The sequence below is a fragment of the Capra hircus genome, chromosome 6 (assembly GCF_001704415.2).
Source record: "Capra hircus breed San Clemente chromosome 6, ASM170441v1, whole genome shotgun sequence".
NCBI lineage: Eukaryota > Metazoa > Chordata > Mammalia > Artiodactyla > Bovidae > Capra > Capra hircus.
In genome coordinates this window covers 19,177,592-19,197,225 of record NC_030813.1, presented here as the reverse complement: position 1 = coordinate 19,197,225, position 19,634 = coordinate 19,177,592, and the positions used below count along the sequence as shown (strand labels likewise).

Genomic DNA, 19,634 nt, shown 5'->3' with positions numbered 1-19,634 from the left:
AATTTTACTTAAGGAAGACCTAAGGAAGACCTGTCCTTTTCTAACGAAAGTGAGAGGGGTGGTGGTGGTGGTGTAGTTAGTAACTCATGTCTGACTCTTGTGACCCCATGGACTGTAGCCTGTCTGGGATTTCCCAGGCAGGAGTAGTTGAGTTGGTTATAATTTCCTTCTCCAGATGATCATCCCAACCCAAGGATCGACTCTGGATCTCCTGCATTGCAGGCAGATTTTTTTCCCACTGAGCCCCCGGGGGAAGCCCAAATCTGTCTATTGTCATGGGTGTTATTAGAGAATTATATGTAAAAAAATTTAATCCTTCACAGCTAGCTCAGTACTTTCAACACATTGTGTCAGTTTTACTCGTATATTTTTTCTTTTTGCTGAGGAAGTGATTAGGAAGAATCACTTGGCAAAACTAGGCTGCTGCTGTTGGCGGCTGTTGCCTTTCTAAAGAACCATTTCGTGCCTTGATTCTGTAAACATGCTGCCACCAAGGGCGTGGTTCTGTGATGACGTCTGTCCCAGAAGTCTGCCTGTGAAGACATCACTCAGTTTAGAGCAATGAATAGGTTAGATAAAGTAGGTGTTTAAACCAGGACAACTTCTATAACGGTACACACTTGCAGTACTTTTTGCGTGATAACCCAAAGTTTTACGATGATAATGAAAGATAGTTGCTGATGGCTAATATGCCTCTGTAAAACTGGATCTTCAGATAGCAACTCTTTGGAATGAAAAAGAATTAGTAATTTATATATACATTGTTACTTATTGAACTTATGATTTTAACTTTGTGTGAGTTTTGGCAGAGATAATTCATAGGAGTATAAGAAAAAATTAGAGAAAGGACTCAAAACAATGAAATAATTGTTAGTTGAAAGTGAGCCATCTGGAATTTCAGCAGATTATTGTATATTTTATTTTTTCACCCTTATATATTCCCTTTTTTTTTCTTCCCTTTCCTTACTCCCACCTCCTTCCTAACATACCCTATTCCCAATTCTCTGGATTTTTGAGTAAAATATGTGTGTAAGTGTTATTTTGTATCTTCATCAACATCATTTCCTATCTGGCAGGCTATTGTCCTTAGCAACAGCAGCCGAAACAAGCCATGGGCTCAATAACTGCAGGAAAAAATAATAATCCTTTTAAATGAAAAGGCTGGCTACTACTCTTGACTTTCCTGTTGGCATAATGCATGTAGAATTGTTCAAGTACCAGTTACTAACGCCTGCTCATTTCTGCAATGGCATTGACATGATGAGCCTTCATATCAAGGCTGTGACAGAGTTTTACATTTGTTTCTGTAAATGGGCTCATTAGAGTATCATACATCCCAGGAGAGATGGGCTCTCGATATATGCATACACTTAAGTTTTCAGCTCTAAGATACTTGGCTGATACTTGTTAATTTAAAACCCACTCAACTTTTCATACCTGGGGAATTTGGAAAGAACAGTACAGAAGTCATCCAAAATCAACAACACAATTTGATTTCTCTTTGAAAAAGATTAATGAAAAATGCAAACCAAAAGTCACTTTTACTAAGTTTAACAAAAGAATGATTTTGGTAGAAATAACTCCATAACTTTCAGTTTTCATATAAAAGGATAACATTTTTTCTTAAAGCATATGAATTGATAATAAAAATTTTAGATGCTTGTGAAAGGAAACTTCTTAAAGTTTGAGTGAGAATCTGGGAAATAGCAGTGCCACTTAAAGCATTAGCCTTTTGTAAAAGAATTGTGATCTGCCTGAAAATCAGTAGAAAAAACCTAAGCAGGTTATCTTTTAGAAAGGCAGAGTGTAGATAAACAACTTAAAAAAGGAAATCTGAAATTACTAATTGAGTTAATGGTATCTAGATGAACAAACCTAGTAAGGGTCAGAGCTGGTGAGTTATTAGAGGTGAATTTCTAATTCCCTAGGATGGTAGGTACCAATGAGGTTGTAACCCCAGGTGCATAAAAATGTCAAGTATATTATCCTCCAGTAATCTAAAGTGTTCAAAGCACTTCCACATATAAAGTTTGGTAGAGATTTTCGTATTCCAAGTGAGAATAGCATACAGATGGCCACCTGGAGGGATGTGAGAAAAGATTACAAATTACAGAGTCTTAATAGGAAAGGTGACAACGTACTAAAGATGAACTTTGTAAACATCATTTATTTTACCTGGAGCAAATTCTGATCACATGGTGGTTTGATTGCAGTTATCTCCAGAAATGTGAAGTTTATGGGCTTCCCAAGTGGCTAAGCAATAAAGCATCCATCTGAACCAATGCAAGAGACATGGATTTGGTCCCTGGGTGGGAAAGATCCCCTAGAGAAGGAAATGGCAACCCACTCCAGTATTCTTGCCTGGAAATCCCATGAACAGAGGAGCTTGGTGGGCTACAATCTATGGGGTAGCAAAAGTAGGACATGACTTAGACTTAGCAACAAAAACAGTGGTAAGTTTATTCAGTGATACACATGTACTCTCATCCAGAAAAATCCAGTAGGCTTTAGGTGGCACAGCAGCCAGGTGTTTGCTTCAGTGTCTTGCTACTATGGTTTAACAACCCCAATACCAACTAAGCAATCATTTCCCTACATCCACTATGTTGATTATCATGAAGAGCTAGAATTGTTATTGCAGAGTGGTTCATGGAAGACCATATGTGTAACTAATGCCTCTGAGATGCTATGCTAGAATGCAGGTGTTTTAGGAAAATGCAGTAATTAGAAAGATGAGGGGAAGATGAGAGAAAAGAAAACAGTGGTAAGGAATGGACCGTCTAATATTTGTATATTAAGTGAGTAAAAGAGAGAATGTAAACGAATGCTCAATGTAAATGGCAAGAAAGGACTTTTGAAATATAAGGGGTGATCTGTAAGGGGAAATCTTGAATTAAATAATGAGCAAAATCTAGCAAGAAGGGGAAAGTAAAAAATTTACTGAGACTTCTTCCATAGGAAAAATGAGGTTAAGAGAAAAGGATAGGGAGGAAATGGACGTGCTCTGCTGCTGCTGCTGCTGCTAAGTCACGTCAGTCGTGTCCGACTCTGCGATCCCATGGACTGCAGCCCACCAGGCTCCTCCATCCATGGGATTTTCCAGGCAAGAGTACTGGAGGGAAGTGCTCTAAAGGTGGTTGAGGGGATAATGTATTGGGGATAGAGTTCTTAGGGAAACAGTTCTTTGTTACCAAACAATGGTAGAGAAGTACTTGATTCTGAATTCAGAGACAAATAATTCTTAATTGGTATAAATTAAGAGTAGAACTTCGTATTGAGAAGAAAAACTGAATAGCAACTTTATCAAATTGGCAAAACTAAGGAAAAGAAAAATGTAAGAAATTCAGTAATATTAAAATAATAAACATGGAGAAACATCTTGTATACTTGGGTGCAATCATTACAAAATGTCATTTTTAATATTTAAAATGTCATTTGTCATAAATACAGTGCAAAATAAGTTTTTTGAAATTAAAATGAGATCTAAAATAATATATATAAATGAATGACTGGGAGTAATCAGAAAATACGTTGAGGAAAGAACAAGGGAAACTTGCCCTCGTAGATATCAAGGAAGGATATAAAAATCATTTGAATTGAATCATTATGGTATTGATATAATATATAGCAAATAGATAATGGAAAAGAACTAAGAATATAGAGTAGATCTAGAAGTAAAGAAGATATATACCTATATACCCATTGGTAACCCATCAACAAGGAAATGAATCTAAAACCATTTTGTAGCATGTACATAGAAATGTATGACTAAATTCACGTTGGCTAAAGTTACCATAACCAAAACTGAAAGACAATAACAGAATTGAAAAACATTACAACATGAAAGACTGGGCCAATATCTGTAATACATGTAGATTTCTTCCTACTTACCAAGCAGGAAGTGTTAAAACATATTCAGTGACACTTGATGATAAGAAAGGATCATCAAGATAGGTATAGGGACTACGCGTATGGGAATTTACTGTGAGGGAGAAAGACTGGGCTCAACTCTGAATACAACATGGGCAGGTGGGAATTTATAGCCAAGGAACAGGCTGGGAAATTACCAAGAGGGAAATATTGAACACAAGGAAGGGTCAGAGTGTGTCTGGGTAAACCCACCCAACAGGGTCTTTGCTGAAGACAGACCAGGGTGATTAGACAAGGAACCTGATCAGATATTGTGGGTAGAGTTTGGTAACTGACTTGTTGGCAAGGTTCTTAACAAAACTATGTTAGGCACAGACGGGCCTAGAAAGTTCAGGAGCCTGACTGAAGTTTTTGTCAAGCAAAGAAACTTTGTGCGAAGTGATCGAATAGAAATGACAAAAAAGAAATAATGTGAAGAGGCAGTTCATAGAAGAGTAAATGACAAACCTGCTTATAAAAATGCTCTAATTAGATAGTAGTCTGGAGTATGCAAATTAAGGTAAGTGGTAAGCAAGGTATGATTTTGTTTACCGAGTTCATGTGTGAGATAATAACACTGATGACCTGAATATAGGAAAAGGGTTCTCAAATGCTGTTGTTGAAAATTAAGTTTGTTGCAACATTTATGAATAGAAACTGTGTAAGATATATTTTAAAAGATATATTAAAGTGTATATATGCTATAGCCTAAATCTCACTCTTAGGAATATAACTTACAGAAGAGAAATCAATATTAAATATGTACAGGATGACTTTGCATGGCAGAAAACTGGAATGCATATAAATGGAGAAATAGTTAACATAAATTTGTTACATATGCTCCCAGAAATGTACATCCTGCTATGCAGCCTTTAAAAACGGTGAGTTTAAGCTACATTTTGGAGTTGCAGGAATTTATATGAGGTGATGTTAAAAAAAAAAAAAGCAGTAGTATAGTATGAAAACTAAAAGCAACCCTATATTTGTTTATGTGTATGTGTATACTCTGTATGTATGTGATTATCTGGCCATGCAGAAAATATAATGTATACCATGCTTTTGTTGACCTATCTGTAATGGCTGATTTGCATGAAAAGGAGGAGAGGTAAAAGTTACCTGAAAAAAGCAAAATATAAGATTACTAAAGAAAGTCAAATATATAATATCATATTCAGGGATTTATGTAAAATATATGTATATATATGTATATACAAATTAAACTAATTCAGGGAAGAACATCTCAGAGGTCTTCCTCTTTGAAACTAGAAGACACAGCACTACTCCTGGCTCACAGATCTTGAATCCTTCGTGATTCTGCACCACATATCTCTCCTGAGGCTCACAAGTGTTTGTGTTCTGTGAAGAGTTATCTGACATCACATGCATGAAGAGTATGAAGGACTTCAAACATCTATTTCCCACTCTGTTCATGAGTCACTGCAGTTTCAACTTCTCGACCTCAAATCTGTTTCTTTGTCAGTGAGTCACCAACCCCTGGGGAAGTGTCGATTTTTGCTTAACTTACAAACTCAGCCTGATTGTTGATGTTCCCACTTCATAATCCTGGACCCACAACAATAGAAGGGGATCATGCAGAGAAATAGAGATGTTGTTTCAAGTTGGAACTTGTATTATTCTTTCTCCTAGAAGCACTTTATAGGTTTGTGTTAGAAGTTCAGGTAATATTAAACATTAAGTACATTTTTGAGGACTAGTCTGAGAGAATAACCACCAGCTGTAATCTTGTTTTTAGTGGAAAATAAAGTATAATGCACACTAAAAAAAGCCATTTACAAATTAACTTTATGCAAACAAACTGTAAATTGGAGACTATATTAGGAAAGAATCTTGTAAATGATAACAATCGTGCAAATGTTAAACTTGGGGGTGATCTGATTTTGACTTGTTGATGAACTTGGCTATTGTGATTAACTCAAATTAATTTCCTTTGATCTTTACTGCTGTCTTTGAGATTATCCTGGAGCTTTCTCCCTATCCTGATTGACTGACCTTCCAAGGCAGACTGGAAGCCTCTTTTTCAGTCAAAACTTTATCTGTATTTGGTTAACAGTTATTTCCATTATTTATGCTGCAGGATTTGGCTCTGAGCTTTTACCTACATTTCCATTCCTAAATAGGAGCCAGGGATCATATGAAAGTGGAAAAGGGAAGTTAACATTTATTGAGCATCTACTGTGTGCTAAGTTGTTTCATGATTATAGCAAATATGAGGTAGATATCTCATATGAGGAATAGGCCTTCACAGGTGTAAGTTTTTAGCATCATGTAAGCAGTGGAGCAAGTTTTGAAAATTTGTATAATTATTCATCTCTAACTTTTATTTAAGTATAGCATATGTAGTATACAGTTCATAAGTCAGAAGTGCTGCTTGTTGGATTTTCACAGTGGGGACACACTGTGAAACCAGCTTCTGGATCAAGAAGTAGAACATTACTGGAGTCTCAGAAGCCACCCTGGTGCTTACTTTCACTCACTCTTCTACCTCCTCCCCACAAGGGTAGCTTGACTTCCTTGTGATTGTCACATCAAAATAGTTTAATTTACATTAGTTTTGACTCAGAAATTTATACAGATTGAATCATATATACTCTTTCATGTCTGGCTTCTTTCTTTCAATGTTACATTTGGATAATTCATTGATCTTGTTACATGCAGTTTAGTTTGGTCATTCTCCTTACTGCGTAATATTTCATAGTGTGAATATACCACAATTTGTTTATCCGTTCTACCATTAGTGAACATTTGGGTAATTTCCACTTTTTAGCTATAATAAGTAGTACTGCTATGAACATTTTTGTACACACATGCATAGATATATACATTTCTTTTGGACATATATAATTACTGTGTCATAGGGTTTGCCTTAAAAATCTTATTTTTAATTGCTAAACAGTTTTCCAAAGTGGTTATATCAATGTACGTGCTCACTGGCAGCATATGGAAATTCTGATGGTCCACATTCCTGCTCACAAAGGCACGTTGAATACAGGTTGCTGACTCTAAAACCCAAAGCCCTTTTCCTTTCACCTAAATCTTACTTAAAGGTAAGAACTTGGTAACAATTTTCTTTTACAAATTCTATGATTCTTTCCAAGATTTTTAGTCTTTGTTCACTAAGTGAGTTTCCTTTTTTATACTGGAAAATATACCTACGCTGAATAGAATTTAGTAGCTTTAGCAGTGTTTCGGAGGCCTCACATAAGTATTCATCTTCATTGAACCCAGCCTCTTCTATTTTTTCTGCATGGGTGAAAAGAATGGCCGTGTGATTCATCCAAGCATGGCCCAGAAGTTCCTGAAAGAGAGGAGGTAAGTGGCTATTTGCCTTTGACTGTATTTCTCAAAGATGAGCAGAAGAGTTATGGTTTAACACAGACAGTAAACCGACCTATACCTCATTATGTTTCTAAAACTGAAATATATAAAGGGAAGTGATGATGGAGTCAAATAATGTAAGCAAATGCAGAGAGATGGGTGGGCTTTCTTTTAAAAAAGGCTTAAGTTCTCCATTTTATTTTGTTGTAATTTATGTAAATACAGCTTCAAAACTGTGTTGTCTTGTGCTGCATGATTTAATTACCTTTGCAACATTCAGCAGTCATACATGCTTGCCTGTCAACCTGAATCTGTTAGAACCACTGAAATCCTTTAAGTCAGAGGACCTTGCTCAGGAGAATGTCGTATCTTTTTCTGTGGGAATATTGTATTATCATCACTAAAAGCATTTTCTGAGAATTTATAGTTATATAATCTGGTTACAATCTATTGATGAATCAGATGACATGTAATGGAAATGCTGTCAAAATACAGTTGGTCATTTGGAACAACTACAAAATATTACTGTGATTCACATCCTCTTCACATATGTAGAATCCAACCCAATTTATTGGGTGACTTCCTCTAATGTGGGTAAAAAATATTGAATGCTGGTATTCCTTTGTTTAGTAATATGTAGAAGTTGGTTATGTAATAAGTTCTTATTTGAATAGTAAAAAAGCTGACCTAAAGCAGAAGTAATAGCATGTGGCAGGTCATTAACACAGCATGAAAGGCATCTAGAAATACCCATTTAACTTCTGTGAATATTTGCAGTTATATGAAATCACGACAACGCAACAGTAAAGTTCACTCCATTCCAAAAACTCCCATTAGAAAAATTTTTCCAAAGCTGCCACTGTAATAGCAAGAGAAATATAAAATGCTTAGGAATAATTTATAACAAATATCCAGAACCTCTAAAAGAAGGGAGAACAACTACTCTTTAGTGCCAGATAATATGCCAGAGCTTTAGTTCTTTTGAAGTTCAACGTGATGATTTGTGGGAGATACAATTATGGTATGGAGAAACTGATGTACAGAGGTTGAGTACAAACCTATAGAGCGGTATTAGATTAATGCAAACTCAATAAAAATACTGAAAAATTGAAAGGTAGTTTGGGAAACTATTTTAAATAAGTATGAGTCATAATATTGAACAGCTGAAAAAAATGAAGAAACAAGGGTGAAACAAAAAGGAAGGAAAGAAGAATTGGGATATGTAAACCTAATATGAAAATATAAGAACTGTGGAACAATATATCTAAAAATTAGAAGCCTCTCAAGACCACAGTTACCAGTTATAACCCCTAATACAGTCTGACTTTCATCAGAGTTACTTATTTTCACATTCATCTCTACAACTTGACTGTGACTTCTTAGAAGGAAAGTCTGTGTCTTCCTATATCAATCAAAGCCTCTAATACATTGTGCACTCAATAAATATGTTAGATTAATTTGGAATTTAGACCCTCACCATCATCTTAAATAGAAGATTCAGGGTTTTATTTGTAAACTTTGGTTCCTCAATTTTGAAGTTTAATCTTTGGGACACACAATTGTAGTTTGCTGTGAAACTTCTCTTTTCTACTCTAGTTCATTATCACAGATTCGCCTGTAGTCTGCACTTTCTGTTTTCTATTCAGAAGACTCTCTCAAGGTGTAGGTCCCCAAATTTTCCTCATATCAGTCTGTCTACACCATAGAATAATTGTATGCTTCTGGTTCTCCTAAAAATGCCCTGCTTCCAGAAAATCCTCAGATATTTCAAGATCAGTACATTAGAGAATAATTATTTTAACAGGAAGATTCTAACTTTGCAAAAAAGAGTTTTGCAGAGAGAGACTTTAATTGGCATCACACGCTAGTAAAGTAATGCTCAAAATTCTCCAAGCCAGGCTTCAGCAATACATGAACCATGAACTTCCAGATGTTCAAGCTGGTTTTAGAAAAGGCAGAGGAACCAGAGATCAAATTGCCAACATCTGCTGGATCATAGAAAAAGCAAGAGAGTTCCAGAAAAACATCTATTTCTGCTTTATTGACTATGCCAAAGCCTTTGACTGTGTGGATCACAATAAACTGTGGAAAATTATGAAAGAGATGGGAATATCAGACCACCTCTCCTGCCTCTTGAGAAACCTGTATGCAGGTCAGGAAGCAACAGTTAGAACTAGACATGGAACCACAGACTGGTTCCAAATAGGAAAAGGAGTACGTCAAGGCTGTATATTGTCACCCTGCTTATTTAACTTCTATGCAGAGTACATCATGAGAAATGCTGGGCTGGAAGAAGCACAAGCTGGAATCAAGATTGCTGGGAGAAATCTCAATAACCTCAGATATGCAGATGACACCACCCTTAAGGCAGAAAGTGAAGAGGAGAGTGAAAAAGTTGGCTTAAAGCTCAACATTCAGAAAACGAAGATCATGGCATCTGGTCCCATCACTTAATGGGAAATAGATGAGGAAAGCGTGGAAACAGTGTCAGACTTTATCTTTTTGGGCTCCAAAATCACTGCAGATGGTGACTGCGGCCATGAAATGAAAAGACGCTTACTCCTTGGAAGAAAAGTTATGACCAACCTAGATAGCATATTCAAAATCAGAGACATCACTTTGCCAACAGAGGTCTTTCTAGTCAAGGCTATGGTTTTTCCAGTGGTCATGTATGGATGTGAGAGTTGGACTGTGAAGAAAGCTGAGCGCCAAAGAATTGATGCTTTTGAACTGTGGTGTTGGAGAAGACTCTTGAGAGTCCCTTGGACTGCCAGGAGATCCAACCAGTCCATTCTGAAGGAGATAGCCCTGGGTGTTCTTTGGAAGGACTGATGCTAAAGCTGAAACTCCAGTACTTTGGCCACCTCTTGCGAAGAGTTGACTCATTGGAAAAGACTCTGACCCTGGGAGGGATTGGGGGTAGGAGGAAAAGGGGATGACAGAGGATGAGATGGCTGGATGGCATCACCAACTTGATGGATGTGAGTTTGAGTGAATTCCGGGAGATGGTGATGGACAGGGAGGCCTGGCGTGCTGCGATTCATGGGGTCGCAGAGAGTCGGACACGACTGAGCGACTGACTGAACTGAACTGAACTAATGTGCCTTTAAAACACAAATTGCCAACCTTCACCCCAAACTTTGAAGAACATAGCTCTTGTTAAATCAAAGTATATGTGTAATGTCAACATCACATTTTAGCTAATAGTGACATAGCAAAATTAGCAGACCTCAGAGTTTTTCGTATATTCTGTGTACTCTAACACATCTCTTGTGGGAGAGAAGTCAGAGAATTGGAAAATAAATAAACCATACTGTGGATTGAATTGTAACCCCTTTCTCCAAATTGATATGTTGAAGACTTAAACTCCAGTCCCTCCAAAGTGACTTTACTTGGAAATAGGATTATTGCAGATGCAGTTAATTAAGATAAATTCACTAGAGTGGGACTCTAATCCAATATGTCTTTATAAAACAGAACTTTGGACAAAAACATGAATACTGGGAGAACACCAGGTAAGCATAAAGTCAGCCATTCATAAGCCAAGGAGAGAATCCTTGGACACATCCCTCACTCTCAACCCTCAGAAGAAACTCACCTGCTGACATCTGTTTCAGACATATAGCCTCCAGAACTGACAGGCAATAAATTTCTGTTGCTTAAGCCAGGGAGTTGGTGGTATTTTTATTGCAACCCGAGAAAATTAACCTAAATGGTTGAAAAATCAATGACATGCTAAATATAACAGATTTAGGTTCTGAGAATACGAAGATTTCTGGGCCATTTACACCAGAATCACTTAGGGTGCTTATTAAAAGTGCATCAAAATCTTCAGGGATGGAACCTGGGGATGTAAATTTTTAAAAGCTCTCTGGGGGATTTATTCCTGCTGCAAATACTTATTGAGGGATCTACTTTGTTCCGAGACAAGGAATGGTACAAAACATGCATTTCCTGCTTGTATGTGATGAAAATTCTTGTTTACTAACTAAGCTTAGGGCTAAGGAAGAGGGACACATAGGGAAAAAGTACATTTAGTTTGTTGTCCTCGCAAATGTGATAGAAAATATATTGGCGCTACAGAGGCAGACATTTAGCCTAATTTTGGATGGGGGGGTGTAATGTGGGGGTTAAGGGAGGGATCAGAAAATGTATCTGGCATGTGATGATGCCTTGAGCATAGAAATTAGCAAGGAATTTCTCAGGCGATAAAGACATACCAGGTAAAGAACGTGATTGAGCATTACTGGGAATTGTATAGTATTGGGATTTTATTTTTAACAAGTACAACTACTGATCTTTCATCATTCTTGCCTCTAGAAGTTTCTCAAATTTAGTGCCAGACCTTATATTCCCCAGTGCATTATTGATGTGCTTATATTGAAATGTTTAATATAAGTTAATAAATAGCTACTGTCCTTAAGCTCCCTTGAGTGCTACTGCCAGAACTATTCTCTGGGTATTGGTTGATGCATGGGCTATATTTGTTATTAAATATTTATACAACATCACCATAATACAAATTAATGTTAAATAAACTGTTTGGCTCGAGTGGTTCTCTCCTGAGTTATAACATAGAACTCTCCTCTTTCTTGGTTAGTACCTACTGCATTAAATGGTGTAAGACTCACAGTGTGTTTTTAGTACCTGGCTTTCTATATTGTAACATGAACATGCCCTCCCCCGCTTTGTTTCCACCAGACGTTTGCTCTGCTTTAAACCATAATATCATTCAGGAAAAATGAGTTAAAGCAAAGGATAATAGATTTGTAAGCTTGACACCACTTACGAGTCCGTGTATTGAGCCACTGGAAAGTTTTTACATGTTGGTAATTACTTATGAAAAGATGCTCATGTCCTAAACTGTGAGAGAAATTGCACTTTTGAATTACTGCCAAAAATAGAAGAGAATGGTTGATTTAGCTTATATTCTTTAAATTGATTTTTGGCCAGAAAATAGTTGAATATTTGAAAGTAGTGTCGCTTGGTGTATAGTCATCATGTTAGTGGCCAAACATGTTCTCTACAGACCCAGAGAATAATCATGGTTGATTGATACCTCACATAAAAATCCAAAAGAAAGATAAGTTAATGTAAGTTATCTGGTGTTAACAATTTAAATATAATACTAAGCTAGATAGAAAATTTATAATAATCATAAATTGTTTGATTTCAAAGTGCTAATGGGTATGAGTCCATCTAGTCCTTTTGGGACAACTAGTTAGGATATAAACTTTGTTTTCCAGGAATTGTGTTCATTTTCCCAGGACCTCACCAGCCCTGCCCCATTTGTTTGTGGTTGATGAAATCATAGCATCTGGTCTTTTTAGGGGGAAACTTTTAAAAAAGCCAACTATTACATCAACTGAGAAAAAAAAATTATCATGGATCAGGAGGACAAGAAGGACCATTCTTTATGTTATTCCCTTATTCTCTTCCCACTTAGAGCACCACATTTTCTTCTTAGAGAGCCAAAGCTGAATGATAAGCCTTGTTAGATCAGATTTAGAGAAGAGTCAACCTTAGAGATCATCTGTCAAAATTGCCTTATTTTACAGATGAGGATATTAAGGCCTTGTGATATTAAATGACTTGGTCAAAGCCACATTGCTGATTATTGGCAGACTTGGGCCCGTAACAGAGGTTCCCTGACTGCCAGGTCCCTGTCCTTCCCACTAAAGTGAGGCTTCTCAGTTTAATGTTACTAAGCCAGTGAATTTTTTTCCCACATTTTTTTTTCCCTAAATTAATACGGAAGTTCTTATACATCAGGGCTATGTAAGTTTGGTTTCACTCTTTTTTATGAATCCTATCAAAATAATTCCAAAGAAGGCTACAGATAATATGTCTCAATTTTAGGGTAAAACAAATAGTAGCAAAAAAGTAATCATAGGTAACATTTATTGTGCACTTGACATGTGGGAGTGTTTGAATTAATTTACCATTATGTTAATATGACATTCATTCCAAAAGTAACCCAGAAAACTATTATCTTTTCCAATTTATCACTGAAAAGGTTGAAGTTTAGAGAAGTTATTTGCCCAAGGTAACAAAGCAAGTAACTAAGTAGGAAATTGAACACAGGGATAACTGACTGTAGGACCCAGGCTCTTAACCTCTGCAATGTGTTGCTCATATCTAGTAGTTCATTTGAAGAAGTTACTCATCACGGTCTAGACACCGATGATGACAAAACAATAACAGTAGTGGCAATTTTCTGGAAACCTACTATGAACCTGCTCTAATTCAGGCATGATGCCAAGCACATTACATTTTTTAAATACAGCCTTCAGAACTCTCTAACTAGGTAAATTATCCCCATTTTATAAATGCGGAACTGAAGCCAAGAAAGTTGTGTTAAGCAACATCTATAGTCATGTACCTGGAACTGTAGCAGACACATTTCAGCTGAATTCTGTGGAACAGCTAAGCCCATGATCTCTGTTCAGTATGTGCAGGTCTTGCATTGGTCTTTCTAAACCCCATCTGTGTACACCCATCTATAACATCAGCAGTCAAGTTGTTCATTTGAAATCAAAATATTTGCTTGAAACCTGATTGTATACAGTAATAATACAAACATGATACCATGACCATGGAAAGAATGTAATCAATTCCTGGATTCAATTCCTAGTGCAGTTTGACTGCGTGCTAGCACTTTCCTTAAGGAGACTATTATATATGCTGTGTGTTCAGTCACTCAGTCGTGTCCAACTCTTTGCGACCCCATGGACTATGGACCGCCAGGCTTCTTTGTCCATGGGGATTCCCTAGGCAAGAATACTGGAGTGGGTTGCCATGCTCTCCTCCAGGGGATCTTCCCAACCCAGGGATCAAACCCAGGTCTCCTGCATTGCAGGCAGATTCTTTACCATCTGAGCTACCAGAGGGGCCGATTTTATACGCTCTGATCTATAATTTAGGGATTTTTTAAAAAATTCAAATGATAAGATTCAGATGAATCATTCCCTTTTTTCTCCATTTTGGGGAGACACTAACATCTCTACTGTTTTGCTGTAGATTAAGGAAGGCCTGACATAAAGAGAAAAGGATCATTTGAGGAACCATTTCAGTTGTCACAACTGGCAGCTTATAACCCCTCTATAAAATATTAGAGCACAAACAGAGAGATTTAAAGAGACAACAGGGAGGTGCAGGAAAAGAAGAGGTCACTTCTCTGGCACTGGCCTTGAAGACTCCTTCCATGGAGGGCATCAGTGCCCCCAGAAAGGGGGAAAGGCAAAGGTGAAGACAGATGTTCTGTTCCTCATTTTGTGTGAGCCAGGAAGAAAAAGAAATCCAGGGTGTGTCTGGAAGCAGAGGAACTTAACCACCCTTTGCTCCTTCCTAACAGCTGTGGGTCCTGTTGAGTATTCAGACATCCTGCAGCTGCTCCCGATCTGTGAGCACATCCAGATGGCTGCCACTAGTATCGAGGCACCTTCAGGAAGAAGGTCATAAACAGCCAGCCTGTGCTTAGGCAGTCTTCACCCAGAGATCAAGGTGGAAGCCCAGAATAGGACTGCAGTGCCTCCAGGGGTCATGACCCTGCAGAGGATTACTAAATCTCTCCTGGGAGAGAGGTTACTTACTCTTGGAAAATTGTTCTGGATCTGAGTCTCCCTCGCGCATCTTCTCTCTGCCTTCAACTCCTGAATTGGACACTGACTTAAGGAAGGCAGCCATAAGAAGTGAAGGCTGTATGTATGCCAAATACCATTTAAAAGGATCAGAGACATGTATGAAACAAATTCACTTGTATAAAAAAAAATAGGGGATTATAATATAGTTCTGTATCCTAAAACTGGAAAAATCCATTTTCAAAATGTATGTCTCTTAAAATGTCCTTTTTGGATCAGCAGAAAGAAAAATCTGGAGACATACAGAGAGAGTCAGGTTAGTTTTTGAGAAATATTTATCCATTTACAGAGTTTACTGGATTACATCCATCTATAGAGTTAAATGTCTATTTAATAGGAACTTTAAATGAATTTTTTAAGCTGCTTAAAAATTACACTGACAGTATAGCTCCAGGGCCCCCCTTTTGATTTCTACCAGAAATATTGTTTGAAATGCTGGCTTTAATAGGTTAGAGGAGGTTCATGGGTTTTCTTAGATTTCACATTGTTTCTTAATTGCAATCATCTTTGCTTTTGTACAGAATGTTCTTGATTTTTCAGGAGTTGGATGATGAGGATTATTTTTTATACTCTTGTCACCCTAATTTTTTCCACTAGTTTTTTGTGATTACACATATGCTTTTTTTTTTTTTTAGAAACAGCTATAGTTACTGAAAAAGAAAATGTGTGTCATTTAGAACAAACAATCTTGTGTCTTTACTAGTTAAAGGAAAATATCTTTCTTTAAAGCAAAGTATACTATCTTTCTAAGCGTAACAAATTCTATATCAACATAATCAGAGATTGGACCAGAAATAGAGTAGCATTCATTCAAATTCATTTTGATTGAAAATGTCTACTCGCTATTCTCCATGTAGTTTACTTTGGAACTTCTAGTAGAGATGAGCTCTCTGAGTTAGGTCAATTAATGAGGCTACTGAGTAATACTAGTCAAGTTCAGCAGTTAAATCTGGGTGGTCCTAGACTGGAGAATCAAGAAAGTGAATAAATGAACAAACAGATGAACCATTAGGGAAGATGGCATATATTATTTTTATTCACCCTGAGGTCCCTGTGATCTCATGGCTGGCATAGAGCAGTTATTCACCCTACAGATGAGGCAAGCAAAGCTTCTACAGTTCCTAATTTCTTTCCTATAAATAAAGTGTAAATCTCCCCTGAATTTTTGCCATGATGTAGGTCTCAGTGATGCTTCCTCCACTGAGGAGTTATACATTGCACTGCTTTGGCACTTAATGTGTTGTCATATACGTGTTTATCTATTTGTCTCTTCTAGACTGTGAGTGTTTTGAGGGCAGGGCTCATATTATCACTCACCAATCATTAAACTCTGCTAGTACTCAATACAGTGTTCAATGACTGAAGCAGAGTGACCACCACCACCACCCCTCACCCCACCATTTATGGCAAACTGTAAGAGGTTGTCCCTTGTTGAAAGGATGCAAGTCGGTATTTTAGTTCCGTGGTTCTAAACTTGACTGTTTTAGAGAAATATATGGAAAGTTTATGCAAACACAGATAGGCAAGCTCTACTCTTGAGATTCTGTTTCAGTAAGGCTTGGATGAATCTGCATTTTTAACAAACAGCTCAGTTGATTCTGAGGCAGATAGTCTGAGACCACACAGACAATCAAATTCTCAGTTCCTTAGGAGTTTGAGATTTAGTTAACCTAAGTTCAGTATCTCATTTTTGTTTTGTTTTCTTTTGTAAAATAAGAAGTCATTTCCCAGGTATAAAATGACTGACTGAATTCCTCAAAAGGAATTTGTAAAAATGACTCTTGGTGGGAGAATCAAGTAATTTTTACCAGTTTTTTCTATGTGACCAGCGCCTGTTTTAAACTACTTGTTTAAAATATCTCTTTTAACCAGTTTTCATAGTTCATTCCTATTAAGGTGATGCCATCCAAAATGGGCATAATGTTACTGGTGTGACTGCTCTTTACCTGGATCATCTGGACTGGGGAAGATTCTTCCTGTCCACAGAGAGGCACGTCTGCTCTCTGGACCAGCAGTGCAAGGTGCAGACCCTCCTGCCCAAAGTGATGTGCCAGGGCCTCCCTGATCTCCTGTCTCACGTGCTTCTTGCTCAGCCTGCTATGCGGGTAACCCGGCGTGTCCAACACCTGGACCTGCAGAGTCACCTCTTGCCCTCCTCGACGCATGAAGCTGCGGAAGTGACAGCTGCGGCCCAGGCTACAATCTTTGGTCACAGAGCATGGAGCAAAGCTGCTCTGGAAGTCAGTGCTTCCCAGAATAATGTTCCCAGCAGAACTTTTTCCACTTTGAGTCATGCCAAAGAGGGCCAAGTTGATGGTCATCTTGTTGGAGTTCATCATGGCTCTGGATAAACAAAAGCTCAGTGTAAGTAGTCAGGCATCTCCCTTCAGCCAATGTAAGGCTTCTTAACTGGCCTAGAGCACCCCAAGTATTGCCTCTGATTTGCTGTCCCCTCCTTCTTTGTGTCTAAAGCATGGAGGAGCACACCACTAAAGCAGAGACCCCCCAGTGACAGAGGGGAAGTGGAAATAATAGTAGTAGTTTACACTCAGAGAGGAGAGAAAAATCAAATACAGATAAGGAAAGGAGGAGGAAGCAATAATTGTAGGAAAATGAGGAAAAGAATTACATGAAGACGGTGTAAGCCATGTTTAGGAGAACTGTGTTAACTTATCAATGTGATAGGTGAGTTGGTTTAATAATGGGTGCTGAGGTCCCTCAGTTCAGGAACAAAGATAGCAGCAATATTTGAAAATGATTCTCTCTTGGTGGAGAAGTGGAAATAGTACAGTGGAAGAAACGGCCCTTCTTGCGTTTTAAACAGTGTTCTACCTCTCCCCACTCCCTGCCTCCCCACCCGTTGAATATACAAGTGGCATCTGCAAAAAATCATCTTTCCTGACTTCCTGAATGCTTCTCTCCTGTGAAACATGAATAATATTAAAGGAGGACTTCTGTTTCTGTAGACTAATTTTTCTAACAACTGGGCAACATTCTGATGAAAATGATTACTTTAATTTCTGTTATGAAATAATTAATCATTTCCATGGTTCACCATAGCTCAGTATTGGCTCTTCAACAAAGAAAGGAAAGACCAGCACATTGTACAGCTCAGTTAGGAGGGAGGAGAACCTTGGGAGAATCTGTTTCATTACCACACCCCTAAAATGTAGTAATTTTGTGTATTTTAAGGTCATCCATCCTTTTCATTATATCGATAAGGCAAAGCTACTGGCCAATCACCAATGTACTCAATCTGTTGACTCAGAAATAAAGACATTGAAAATTGCATATTTACTATTTTTGCTTATAACTTGTATTTTGACTATAAAGTTTTATGTGCCTCTAGCCTTTCTTGTCCTCTAGAGCCTCTCACCTTGCTCTCTCCAGACCTTAATATGAACATGTTGAAGGAAACTTACACCCTCGTACTAAAGACACTCACCTCAGGAGTCCCTGAAGATGACCCCATCCCACCTCACCCAGCTCATTCAGCTGTGGCAGCTGCACCATAGTCACTCAGATTTCTTTTTACTCCAGAATTAGATGTGTGATTTTTTTAAAAAGAATTAATTAATTATGGAATCCCAACCAGTTTGCTCTATGTCACGTACCTTTTCCAGTCTTAAAAATGCTTGTTCCAGAGACTTCCCTCAAGCTGCTATGGTTGTTCGGTGTGAACTTCAACCTTCTGACAGTGTCATAGTACCACTCTGAGACTGATACTGTATGTACTTTATTTAGTTAATTTATTACCAGAATACTTTCTATAAATGATTAGCTGTCCTCCTCTAATCAGCACTGACTTTTTTATGTCACTTGAGAGATATCTAATTTCAATAGGTACTTCCTGAAATTTCTGTTTCCAGGATTAACTTATTTGTTTAAGATCATTGTTAATAGGTAACAATTTATCATATAGCCTAATGAAATGCGATATTGGCAAGTGTTAAACAGAAACTAGACATTTAAAAGCAAGGTCACATTTTTTTCCTTTGTAATTGACATACCACTAATTCATGAAAAATTTTCAACAGATATATCATATACATACAATAGATATTGACTTCATAACAGTATTTAGTTCATAAATTTAAAAATTCTTTAAAAAAAACTCTCTTGGCTATTTCCATGCAATTGAAATTTATTATTTTGATATGATCACTAGCATGATTATATCAACATATACAGTTTCCATATCAATTAATGATGGCATATTTCAAAAAAGTACAATTAGCTACAACTTAAAGCCATGTAAACTTTGCTTTAAAATTGGGTTTTTATTTTATTATTAAAAGCCTAAATTTGATTTTTACACTTTTTAGTATATAAGCCACATTTACCAACATACTTTCTTAAGTGTATAAGTTGTAGAAACCTTTGTTTTGTTATATTCTGGTTCATCTTCTCCTGTACCTCTCAAAAAGTCTATGAAGTGTGTACTTCTGTATGAAGGAATCTTGGAGACATCTGGAATGACTTATGACTTCATAAGGGCAGAAAATCTTCCTGTGTGGATATGACAAAGAAAACATAAACTGTATTCATTCATCTGAGAAGCACATTTAACTTTTTTGAATGAGCAGAAAGAGCCTCCCCCAGGTGGCAGTAGCACCCTGTTTCCTAAGAAGTTATTTTGAACCAGAATTTATTTTCATTTTCTTCCTCAAAGCGTAACCTGACATTCTCCAACTAGGCAATTTATATCAATACATATTAATTGTGTGGAAAATCTTTTGAGCAAAGGCA

General features: G+C 37.3%; 1 protein-coding gene across 2 annotated transcripts; it reads right to left on the bottom strand.

Annotated features, from left to right (window-relative positions):
* On the bottom strand, positions 2,436-18,583 carry GIMD1 (GIMAP family P-loop NTPase domain containing 1). 2 transcript variants are annotated; one of them, XM_018049237.1, is made up of 3 exons: positions 18,500-18,583; positions 16,832-17,228; positions 2,436-7,225 (listed from the first exon to the last, which is right to left on the bottom strand). In XM_018049237.1, the coding sequence occupies exons 2-3, from the start codon at positions 17,222-17,224 to the stop codon at positions 6,965-6,967; spliced, it is 654 nt and encodes a 217-aa protein (XP_017904726.1). In that variant the 5' UTR covers positions 17,225-17,228; positions 18,500-18,583; the 3' UTR covers positions 2,436-6,964. The 2 variants fall into 2 exon arrangements, with proteins under 2 accessions (XP_017904726.1, XP_005681391.1); XM_005681334.3 differs by lacking the exon at positions 18,500-18,583 and having other exon boundaries at positions 16,832-18,130.